General features: G+C 44.7%; 1 protein-coding gene across 2 annotated transcripts in view; it reads right to left on the bottom strand.

Moving 5' to 3' along the window:
* The window catches only part of SPEF2 (sperm flagellar 2), a 736,330-nt gene that overhangs the window by 509,606 nt on the left and 213,834 nt on the right, over positions 1–12,890 (bottom strand). For both annotated transcript variants that reach the window (XM_069220893.1, XM_069220901.1), the window contains exon 14: positions 1,446–1,702. In XM_069220893.1, the coding sequence (XP_069076994.1) occupies positions 1,446–1,702 (257 nt within the window). The remainder of the gene's footprint in view (positions 1–1,445; positions 1,703–12,890) is intronic.

The raw sequence follows: 12,890 nt of genomic DNA, 5'->3' as shown, positions 1-12,890 counted from the left end.
GGCCCCATCCCCCAGGGCCTAGCCGCAATTTCAAAAGAGAGGGGAGCTGTGTGGGCTCCCCTCTGAGCCATTAATGGCCCTGACGAACCCACATCCCAGGGTCACCATCTGCTATGTCCCAGGGTGCTCACTCAGGGACATAGCGTTTTCCCTGCTCGCACCTGTGTGGACGGGAAAACCTGTGCTTGCTTTTGCTTGGTGGTAGCAATTTCGAAATTCCTACCAAGTGGGAACAATCACTAAGTCCACTCCAGCAGGCATGAACAATGCTCCCGCCAGCTGGGAGTGGACTTTTCACCTGTTTTCCTGCCCGCATTGGATGGATTTGTTCAGTGCAGGTATGGAACTTTTGGACACAGACAAAAATGTGCTTTAACTCTCCAGATCAAGACAGCATTTGGTCCCCAAAAGGGCCCTGAGCTCTTGACTACCTCTCCGTGGAATGTAACAAACGGCATCTGACTGAAAGCACCAAAGAGAAAACATCTTGTGACCAGAAGCTTTTGTCTTCCCCTGGGTTACTTGCATCATTTTTGTTGGGCGCTAGCAGGAGTGTGAAGTCATCAGTTGGGGGGGAGGGGTATGCCTCGCTATCTTAAAGCAGGAGGGATACTCTGTATCACACTTGGTGCATGAGAACCTTTACCCGCCTTCTGAATCATCGCCATAATGATATAGTCACCATCTGCAGTGCCATTTGTGTACCATGAGTCTGCATGTAACTTTGGAGCGATCTTGTAATAATGGCAGACCAGACAATGAAGAGGTTTTGCAGGCTAGCTGTCGAAAATGGTTGATGACATGACATTCAAGTCTTAAAACTGGAATGTTGAGGGATAAGATACCCTATCTCGACAAAGAGTATAGAAAAAAAAGAAAACCAAAAACATATTTAAAAAAATAAAGTTATCAGGGCAGGGCCCCACAATACGGTTTAGCTGAGTACAAGTGAGATGGCTTCCAAGACATACCATTCACCAGGGAAGGGGAATGGTTTGGGTGAGGAAATGTATAAAGAAGTGAAGATATTTTGTGAACTTTCATTAGAAGGATTACTCCAACCTTGTATATTTATTTTGTCATTGCCTGGTTGTCATATTCTTCTAAGTTGTTACAAGAACCATATCTCTCCAGAACACATGCCAGGTACAGCTCAGTGCGTTTCATTTTTCTAATTTCCAGTGTACAAAAACAAAGTTTCCCAAGCCAACTATTTTATCTCACAACTAAAGGTTAATTCTGACAAACGCAGTTTGTAGCATTAAAAGTCCAACTTTAACATACAAGGTTTGCATAGTCGAATACCTATTGGAATAGACTGATACAATGTCAGATATCATTTTACGCATAGTATTAACGGTAAAGTAGCATCATAAACAAGCTTTTTTTTTTTACTATTACTGTACTAGAGACATTAAAATTAATCCAATTAATTCCAACCATACCTTTCGATTCTGAAATACGACGTAGCACCTCTCTGTCAGAAATATCAATCACAACTGCAAAATCAAGAGCCGGGGGCGGAGCAGGAGGGTCATTAGCCGCTGTAACATCAGTTACCAATCTGGAACTTTTTTTCTTTTTACCCTTGTACTCTTCCTTGACAGGATCAACCCCGGTGAGAGCTTTTTCAAGCAGTTTTGCCTGATCAATCGTCAATGGGAATCCATCCATAATCCATCCAGTGTTTTCAGGAATACCACTAAAATGATAAAAGCAAACTATGAAGCACTACCGCAGTGTTTATATTGCAAAGCGCGGTAAAAAAAAGCAGGTGTACTTGTAAATTTTTTTACCTTAATCCAAGTACCATCTTTTGAAAGAATGAAACAGGAAATTAACCAACGAACATTCTAAATTATGGATTTCAAGACATACAAGGATTCCAACACTGAGTGCTTAAATTGTTGAGCTAATCAATATATTCTAACGTCAAAGTGAATGTCAGTAATAAAACACCCCAACAAAAGTACTTTTCCCACAATAACCTACAGCATTTATCTTGACTTCCAATAATTAGATTTAACCCGACGTCTTGAATGTTGCCTCATCAAGTATACTGTATGTAGAGTAAGAATCCGCCCAAACCTCAGTAAGCTTTCCTTGAAAATGAATCTCACACTTGGGTGGACAATATGATTCTATCAAGGAGTTAACTTCCAACTCAGCAACCACCTGCACTTCATCATTTTCACTCTTGGTTCTTCCTCATTACTTACAGCATTCATTCTATCGTCCTGTTCTTGCCTCTTACAGCCTCGAGACAAATGACTCATTTGTTCACATTTGAAACATCTAACACCAACAACTGGACAGATAGCAGCTCAGGCAACATGCTTTTCACTACCACAACTGTAGCATTTACATCACAATTTATTTTCTTCATTCTGCTCGACCTTTGTTTAAATTCTCAGTTTATCAATATGCAAACTCATCCGCTTCAACTCCAACTTCTTATTTTTCTGGACCATCCCTACAACAGTAGATGACGCGCACTCCCTATCTTGTTCATGCTGCTGTAACTCCTTCACATACTGGGAGGTACGTACACGCAACTCTTTTTGCCATCATAATACCCTTTTCAAGAGATGATTCTTTTATATTAGGAAGTTTTTTCTTCAATTTTACTATTGGTGGTCTTATTCACCAATTGTTTTTTGATAATTTCATCCCACGGTTCTTTAAATTCACATGTAGATTCTAACATTCTAAATAAAGCAATATATTGATCCACAGACTCTCCCACCAATTATCCACAAGAAAACAAATTATGCAACTCTGCTGCAATATGTGTTTTGGCCTTTTAATTATCCTCCAATGCCCACATGGCTTGCAAACATTCATCATCCTCATCCTCTATATCCATCTCATATTCATTTCCTTCTGAATCATGAGGAAGAATAGGTAACTGTTTCAAAACTTTTCTTCCTTTAACCAGCAAATTATGCTTTAAAATGGCCAATTTGCACTTGGGTAAAAATACCTCTCCTCGAAAAGCTATTCTAGATTTACTGCATTTAGCCTTTCATTCAGATATTACACAGACTTGTTCTTGTTTGTACTCACTTTTAATTTGGTCTATTTCGGTTTATACTCTCCCTTGATGGTGATACTCAATTTGTTGACTTTTCGGCGGTTCTCTTAATAATATATCTCAGTGTTTCTATATATTTTTTTGCTTCACTGGTTCTAGGTGTCGATATTGGGCGTCTTTTTGGCCCTTTTCACCTTTCCCTTTGAATATACTCACTACGTACTTTGATGAGTACATGGCCACTATATGTATTCCCCTTCCCCCCCCTCTACCTTTGGCTCTTCTATATTTGTTTGCATTTCGACTTATGGGTGTCTTCTCTGCTAGGTACTAAAAACATACTGTTACCATTTGCTCCTGTGACTGACTGGATTCCATTACGGTATGTTTCACTTTATACGCACTATCTCCTACACCTATTTTGTTTCTGGTTTCTTAACACACTGGGATCCTTTGTACTCACTGGTTTCTTGAAATATGGGCACATCCCCCCTTCTTTCTTTTTTCCTTCTTCCCACAAACGTTTCTCTTTACATGTTTATTCCTTTGACGTCAGTAACCTCTTGGACTCTGTCTTATCACTTCGGGTTTGTCCATTTATACTCAGTGCTCGGAGTCCAGGACTATATACATATCACATATTTTTAACATTTGTAACATGTATTTGTTTTGGGTGTACTTATGATCTTTGTATGTCCTTATCCAGTCTCACTGTCATTTACATTTGTGTTGGTACGCAGTAGGTTCTTCAGTTGCCTTTTCTATTCTGAATCACATTTTTTCTTTATGCAACTTGGCTCTTGTTATCTAGTGTATATTGTACATATTGTTTTCATGTTACATTACAGCCCTGAAGAAGCCCCAACAGTGGGCGAAACGCGTTGGCTGTCTATCCATTGCCTTACGTACCTCATTTACGGAGTTTGAAAATATCAAGCACTGAACTTGTCCAGGAATACTAAAAAGAAGGAAATATTCTTCTGCATCATTGGAGCACTGGACTCTTCTTTGAATCTACACTACATGTGCTTTTGTGTGGCGGTGCACCGACTGTGTTTTTTTCTCTCCTCGAAAAGCCTCTAAATATGTTTTTAAAGCCTCACACCAGTCTTCCCATAACACTGAGGGATCACCAGGAAAAGGCAAAAATGCAGGAGGAGGCATTATGAATTTTAGATTTGCCATTATAAAGAATAATAGATGAATGCCAAAAAGAAAAATGTTGCTCACCCAGTAAATGTCTGTTTGTGGCATGTAGTGTGGTATATTCACATGCTGTGCATAATCCTGCCATCTAGTGTTGGGCTTGTGTAGGAAGTTGGCTCTGTATATACTATCTCAAAGTGAGAGATAGTATGAACAGAGTCCAAGGTTTCCCCTTAGAGGTTGATAGTGGCAAAATTATATCATTCTAATGCTTTATTTCGTGGTAGTGTGGTCGAGCAATAGGCTTATCAAAGGGTAGTGTTAAGCATTTGTTGTACACATACAGGCAATAAATGAGGAACACACACTCAAAGATTTAACTCCAGGCCAATAGTTTTTATATAGAAAAATATATTTTCTTAATTTATTTTAAAATCACAAGATTCAAGCTTTGAAGTAAAACCATAAAATGCAAGGTACTCCACACAGGTAAGTATGGAACTTTGAATTAAAGCAGTAGAACACACAGTATAGGTTAAAATGGCAGTAATCTATTTTAAAAGTGCAAAAAATCAACAGTTCCTGGGGAAGTAAGCATGGTTAAGTTTCTGAGGTAAATAAAGCACTTACAAGTTCAGTCCCCTGGGCATAGGCAGCCCACCGTTGGGTGTTCAAGGCAACCCCAAAGTCAACACAGGGCCAGTCAGGTGCAGAGGTCAAAGGAGGGCCCAAAACACATAGGCGCCTATGGAGAACAGGGGTGCTCCAGTTCCGGTCTGCTGGCAGGTAAGTACCTGCGTCCTCGGGGAACAGACCAGGGTTTTTTTGAAGAGCACTGGGGGGGACACAAACAGGCACACAAAACACACCCTCAGTGGCACAGGGGCGGCCGGGTGCAGTGTGCAAAGTTGGCGTCGGGTTTGCTATAGAAAACAATGGAGGGACCCGGGGGTCACTTAGGCGATGCAGGCAGGGCACAGGGGCTTCTCGGGCCAGCCACCAACTGGGCTAGGAAGAGGGCTGCCTGATGGTCACTCCTGCACTGGAGTTTGGTTCCTCTCGGTACTGAGGGCTGCGGGTGCAGTGCTTGGTCCAGGCATCGGATTCTTTGTTCCAGGCAGTCGCGGTCAGGGGGAGCCTCTGGATCCTCTCTGCAGGCGTTGCTGTGGGGCTGCAGGGGGGTCATCTCAGGTTACTCATGAGGTCGCAGTCGCCTGGGAGTCCTATCTGCAGTGTTGGTTCTCATGAGCTCGAGACGGGGGCGTTGGGTGCAGAGTATGAAGTATCATGCTTCTGGTGGGAAGAGTGAGTTCTTTAAAAGTTGCTTCAAAGATGTAAAAATGTTGCAGTTTTGGTGAACAGTGCCGTTGTTCTCGGGAGTTGGTCCTTCGGTTCAGGGCAGTCCTCTGAGTCTTCAGAGGTCGCTGGTCCCTGTTGGATGCGTCGCTGTGCAGGTTTTTTGAGTCTGGAGACAGGCCGGTAGGGCTGGGGCCAAGTCAGTTGTCTTCTCCGTCGTCTCTGCAGGGCTTTCAGGTCAGCAGTCCTTTTTTGTGTAGGTTACAGGAATCTTATTTCCTGGGTTCTGGGTCGCCCCTAAATACTAAATTTAGGGTTGTGTTTAGGTCAAGAGGGCAGTAGCTAATGGCTACTTTCCTGGAGGAGAGGAGGGGCACATCCCTAATCCTATTGTGGGAATCCTCCAAACTCAAGATGGAGGATTTCCCCAGGCAGGGGTCACCTCAGCTCAGGACACCTTAGGGGCTGTCCTGACTGGTGGGTGACTCCTTGTTTTTCTCATTATCCTCTCCTGCCTTGCTGCCAAAAGTGGGGGCAGTGGCCAGAGGGGCGGGCATCTCCACTAGCTGGGTTGCCCTGGGGTGATGTAACATAAGGCATGAGCCTTTGAGGCTCACCGCTGGGTGTTACAGTTCCTGCAGGGGGAGGTGAGAAGCATCTCTACCCAGTACAGGCTTTGTTCCTGGCCACAGAGTGACAAAGGCACTCTCCCTATGTGTCCAGAAACTCGTCTGGTTGTGGCAGGTTGGCAGAAACTGGTCAGCCTAGCACTAGGAGTCGGACTGGTATTGTGGGGCAAATCTCTAAGATGCCCTCTGTGTGCATTTTACAATAAATCCCACACTGGCATCAGTGTGCATTTATTGTGCTGAGAATTTTGGTACCAAACTTCCCAGATTTCAGTGTAGCCATTATGGACCTGTGGAGTTAGAGTTTGACAAACCCCCAGACCATATACTCTTTATGGCTACCCTGCACTTACAATGTCTAAGGTTTTGCTTAGACACTGTAGGGGCATAGTGCTCATGCACATATGCCCTGACCTGTGGTATAGTGCGCCCAGCCTTAAGGCTGAAAGGCCTGCTAGAGGGGTGACGTACCTATGCCACAGGCAGTGTGAGGTGGGCATGGCACCCTGAGGGGAGTGCCATGTCGACTTAGTTATTTTCTCCCCACCAGCACACACAAGCTGTGAGGCAGTGTGCTTGTGCTGAGTGAGGGGTCCCCAGGGTGGCATAAGACATGCTGCAGCCCTTAGAGACCTTCCCTGGCATCAGGGCCCTTGGTACCAGGGGTACCATTTACAAAGGACTTATCTGACTGCCAGGGCTGTGCCAATTGTGGGAACAAAGGTACAGTTTGGGGAAAGAACACTGGTGGTGGGGCCTGGTTAGCAGGGTCCCAGCACACTTTCAATCATAACTGGCATCAACAAAAAGCTAAATGTCAGGGGGTAACCATCCCAAGGAGGCATTTCCTTACAGTTTGGATGTGTGCAAGTTGTTTTTCTTTGAAGAAACTATTTTGAGTCACAACATATTGTGACTCCTCCTCTTTCTGGTAATGTACGTGGTCGTCAACTCCATTGTTAGATTGTTTTCCAACAAGGAGGGTGAGGATGAAATATTAAGTGAAGCGTAGTATAGGGAGATGTCTATGCAAAGAGGAAATTTAGAAATATTAAATTGACTGCAACTAACAAAGGTGTCCAGATAGGAGGGTGGGCGCATGTTAATCTACAGCACTACACACCACAAACAGATGCATACTGGGTATGTAACATTCTCTGATCGAGGTATTTGTGGTTGTAGATGCACATTCTGTCCTCCCAAAATAGCAGTGGCTAGCCTGTGGGAGTTGCAGTGGTTTAGAAAAGTGTACGTAGATCTGCCTTACCAACCCTGTCTGACTTGTTGGCAAGCCAGTACATCCACACAATAATGTTTTGTAAAAGTATGTGATGTGATGTAGACATGAAGCTGCTTTACAATCATCAGCAATAGGAATATTCCCATGGAAACCCATAGAGGCTCCTTTTTTCCTAGTGAAACGGGCTATAGGAAGGATAGAGGGATAGTTATGGTCCTTTTAGCTTTAGAATAGCATGTCTGGATGCATTTAATAATCCATCTACCAATCCCTGATTTAGAAAAAGCAACAAAAAGCTGGTGGGGTTTTCTAAAATATTTAGTTCTGCCAATATAATACACAAGGGCTCTTTTAACATCTAATGTATGGAGAGTCCGATCCACAACCGAGTGAGGTTGAGGGAAAATTACAGGACGTTCAATAGAGTGAATAAGGTGAAGTTTGGGAGGAACTTAGGGGTGGTGCAGAGTACAACTCTATCTGTGTGTATTTGGAAGAAGGGTTCTTCCAAGGGTAATGACTGAAGCTCACTGACACATCTAAGGGGAGTGATGGCATTCAAAAATGTTACCTTCCAGGACAGAACCTGGAGGAGGCTGGAGTGAAGACATTTAAATGGAAAATGCATTAGTCTTGTGAATACAATGTAAAGATTCCATGTTGGGGCTGGTGGGCATAAGGAGGAATAACTCTTTTAACTACTTTCGTGAAAGCTTTCAACGCAAGGTGAACAGCTAGTAGCTCTAGGTGATTAATATGGAGAGTTCATTGACTGGGATTCCTCTAACTTGGACAGTCAAATTCTGTGAGAGGGCTCCCCATCCCATAAATTAAGCTTTCGTTGTTATGGTCCTCTGTGGAACTGGGTCTAGGAATGGACGCCCATTTAACAAGTTGTTGGTGTTCCACTATTGCAGACAGTGGCAAGTTTGATAGCCGACCAACACCAGATCTTTCTATTGACACTTTGCTTGAGATCGTTGGTGCACTAAGCACTACTGTAATGGACGCATGTGTAATCTGGTATGGAGAACTGTAGCGATGCATGAGGCCATCATGCTGAGGAGGCGCATAACTGTCCTGACTGTAATCTGTTGATTTAGCTGAAATAGAGGAATGAGTGCCTGAAAGAACTTTATCTTGGCGGCATTTGTGTAGGCTATGCCCATCTCTGAATTGAGAACTGCCCCTAGATAAGGTTAGTTCTGAAGGGGTTGGAGATGAGATTTTGAAGCGTTAAACGTAAAGCCTACTTTGTGAAGTAGACTGATGGTGACCAAAGTTAATTGGTGACGTTTTAGAGGGGTGGCAGTTTTGATGACCCAGTCATCCATATAGGGAAAGATGTGGATGACTTGTCTGCGTAGTAGAGCAGCCACCACCATAAGGCATTTGGGGAAGAGCATGTGTGCGGTTTTGACTCTGAAGGGAAGCAATTTGAACTGATAATGCTGTTCTCCTACTTCAAATCTGAGGTACCAGCGATTTGCTGGACGGATTGGAATGTGGAAATACGCATCCTTGAGGTCAAGTGTGGCATGAAGTTGCCTTGTTGTAGTAGCGGGATGACATCCTGAAGAGTGACCATGTGAAAATGCTCTAAGAGGATGTATTTTTTTAAGGACCTGAGTTTCGAAATTAGCCACAGGGACCCATCCATTCTGGGAATGACGAAGTATAGAGAGTAATCCCCTGTACCCTGTTTATGTGAGGGACAGGCTCTATGTTTTCTTTGTGGAGGAGCGCTTGGACTTCTTCCCTGAGTAGTTTTTTGTGGGAAGAGTTTATGTTTACAAGGAGGAATGTTGGGAGGCTTGGAAGTGAGCTTCAGACAATAACCATGTTGGATAGTATCCAAAACCAACTACTTAGAGGTGACATTCCACCAAGTGTGAAGAACAAGTTACTTACCTGCGGTAACGCTTTTCCTGGTGGATACAATAGCTACCTGTGAATTCCTCACCTTATGAATTCTTCCAATGCGCCAGCATTCGACGGAAACGTCCTTCCCAGCTCTTCATGTCAACGAGGACGTCACAATTGCACGGTTCCGCACACGCCTCCATCTGACGTCATTGTGGCAATAAGAAGTCTTCGCCGGCGTGCTGATGTCAGTTTCACCATTTCTTACAAGCCTTTGAGGCGAACAGGTGAAAACCGATTTCACAAGTACACTATATATACCAATCCAAATACAAATATAAACCACAATATTTGTTTATATAGAAACACCTAAAACGTATAAACGTATATATATATAATAAAAGGTCTTGGTATGACCAGACAGGCAACTGGGAGGTGGATGGGACTTTGAGGGATCCACAGGTAGCTACTGTATTCACCAGAAAAAGTGTTGTCGAAGGTAAGTAACTTGTTCTTCTGATGGATACAACTACCTGTGGATTCCTCACCTTATGAATTGAATCCCAAAGCAGTTCCGCACTCGGAGGTGGGTGCCTGGCCGGTCACACCGAGAAATCCTGCAACACAGAACGTGCAAAATGGCCGTCCCTCCTAACTTCCGAATCCAAACAATAATGTTTTGCGAAAGTATGAAGGGAAGCCCAAGTTGCTGCCTTACAAATATCCACAACTAGCACACCTCTAGCCAAGGCTGAAGTGGCAGACTTAGCCCTGGTGGAATGGGCCCTAATACCCTCAGGAAGAACCTTCTTTGCCAGTGAATAACAAACCTTTATGCAAAGAATGACCCACCTGGAAAGGGTTCTCTTGTGGACGGCTTTGCCCTTCCTCTTGCCCACATATCCAATGAAGATTTGATCCTCAATACGAAAGTCTTTTGTCCTTTCAATGTAAAAACTCAAAGCCCTTCCTGGATTTGGCGATGAAGTCTATCCTCCTCCTTTGAAGGATGAGGAAGAGGGTAAAAGGAAGGCAGCGTTATAGATTGCCCCATATGAAAGGTAGTAATAACCTTGGGAAGTAAAGCCGCCCTGGTTCTCAGAACCACTTTGTCAGCATGAAATGAGGTCAAAGGAGGTTTCACACTAAGAGCCTGGAGCAAACTCACATGCCTAGCAGACGTGATGGCAGTAAGAAAAAATGTTTTCAGAACTAAAAATCTCAACGAGCAAGAATGCATAGGCTCAAACGGTGAACCCATTAAAAAAGAAAGAACCAAGGGCCAGATGTAGGAAGGCATTTGCGCCTCGCAAACAGGGAAAAATGCCATTTGCGAGGCGTAAATGCCCTCACGCGATGCAGAAACACATATTGTGAGTCGGTACCGACTCGCAAAATGTGTTTCCGACTCGCAAATAGGAAGGGGTGTGTCCTTCCTATTTGCGACAAATGCAAAAAGAATAGTTATGGACGGAATGCAGAACAAATCAAACATTCACCCCCAGTCACAGATCTGGGTTTAATCCATCAGTTTTTTTGCTCACCATGCCATTCCAGTTTGGACCCAGCCATATGCAAATTAGTCTTGACCCTGTTCCCCATGGGAACAGTCCAGCCGAACTGCCATACCAGGTCCTTCCTGGACCAGAAACAAGCATCCTGGGACCAGTTTCGGGGTATCACCCCTCTTCAGCCAGGCTAGCTTGAATCTGGTGGCATAGTGAGCACGGGACCCACATCTGGGCATACCCTTCCCACTTGGGGCGACAAATGCAAAAAGAATAGTTGATGGACGGAATGCAGAACAAATCAAACATTCACCCCCCAGTCACAGATCTGGGTTTAATCCATCAGTTTTTTTATAGTTACGCTATCCCACAGCGTTTGTGTTTTGCTTTGCTTTTGCCGCCCTAAGTGCGCCAGGTATGCCCAGACGTGGGACCCGGGCTCACTGTGCCACTGGATTCAAGCTAGCCTGGCTGATGAGGGGTGAAACCCTGAAACCGGTCCCGGGATGCTTGGATGGTAACTCATTCGCAAACAGGGAGGGGTCCACTGCCTACTCTGAAATAAAAAACGAAACAAAAAGGTTTCGGTATTTTTTCTATTTGCAGCTCGTTTTCCTTTAAGGAAAACGAGCTGCAAATAGAAAAAAAAAATGGTTTATTTAAAAGCAGTCACGGACATTGTGGTCTGCTGTCTCCAGCAGGCCACCATCCCCGTGAGTGCCTAGACTCGCTATGGGGTCGCAAACTGCGACCCACCTCATAAATATTTATGAGGTGGGTCTTTGCGACCCCATTGCGAGTCGCAGAAGGTGTCTGAGACACCTTTCTGCACCGTGAATTGCGAGTTGCAATTTGCGAGTCGCTTTGACTCACAAATTGCAAGTCGCAATTTGTCTCTTACCTACATCTGGCCCCAAATTCAAATTCTACTGAGGTATGAGAAACGGAGTGGGAGGAAACTTGTTATGCAGGCCTCTCAAAAACAGGAGACTTAAATAAGGAAGGCTGATCAGGAAGGCACAGAAAGGCCGACAGCGCCGATAAATAACCTTTCAGAGTCGCAACTGCACAACCTCTCTGTGACAAGGAAAGGGCAAAAAGCAAAACATCAGACAAATGGGCCTTTAAGGGATCAATTTGCCTCTCTCCACACCAAGTAACAATTTTTCCCATGTGTTTGCATAGACAGATTTGGTGAAGTGTGGCCGATAAGATAACATCCACCACTTCTGGAGGGAGAGAAAAAGAACTCAGATTGCCCGTTCAGTCTCCAGGAATGTAGGTGCATGCTCTGGAGATGGGGGTGTAGCATCTACCCCTACAACTGCGAGAGGAGGTCTGCCCTGTGAGAGTTGGAGAAGGTCTGAGTACCGCACCCTTCTTGGCCAATCCGGAGCTATTAAAATGACTTGGGCCCGATCTTGACGAATCTTCCTCAGAGCCCGAGGAATCAAGGGTATGGGGGGAAAATGTGTAAAGTAACTGGTCGCACCAAGACATCTGAAATGCGTCCCCCAATGCCAGATACTGGAGGTTGCAGAACGACGGGCAGTGTGTGTTCTCCCGAGTGGCAAACAGGTCTATCTGTGGAAAGGTGTGAAAAACCAGGTCTGGATGGGAGACGCCACTTGTGATCAACAGAGAAATGTCAACTGAGACTGTCCACACGTACGTACGTTGAGAACCCCGGCCAGATGGTTTGTTACTATGCAAATCTGATTGTCCTGTGCCCAGGACCAGAGCTGCAGAGTCTCTCTGCAGAGAAGGCACAACCCCACTCCTCCCTGCTCGTTGATGTACCACATGGCGGTAATGTTGTCCGTCAAGACTTGAGCTCACTGACCGCGAAGGGACGGGAGGAAGGCCTTGTATCGCCCGTAATTTTAACAGATTGATGTGAAACATCTGTTCCACTGGAGACCAACGACCTTTGATCTTCCAGGTCCCCCAGATGAGCTCCCCACCCTAGAGTGGAAGCATCCGTTATGACCGTGGCCAGCGGAGGTGGTAGACAAAACGGCCTTCCTTGTGAAAGGTTTCCATCCACAGCCCACCATCGTAGAACCGTTGCAGCATCTCTGGAGATCATTATCGACTCTTCAAGATACCCTTTGTGTTGAAACCACTGCTTGCGGAGGCACCATTGGAGAGCCTTCAAGTGCCAACGTGCATGA

This window comes from Pleurodeles waltl, chromosome 1_1 (genome assembly GCF_031143425.1).
Source record: "Pleurodeles waltl isolate 20211129_DDA chromosome 1_1, aPleWal1.hap1.20221129, whole genome shotgun sequence".
Taxonomy (NCBI): domain Eukaryota; kingdom Metazoa; phylum Chordata; class Amphibia; order Caudata; family Salamandridae; genus Pleurodeles; species Pleurodeles waltl.
The sequence above is the reverse complement of the archived record's forward strand: the minus strand, read 5'-3'. Positions and strand labels throughout refer to the sequence as shown.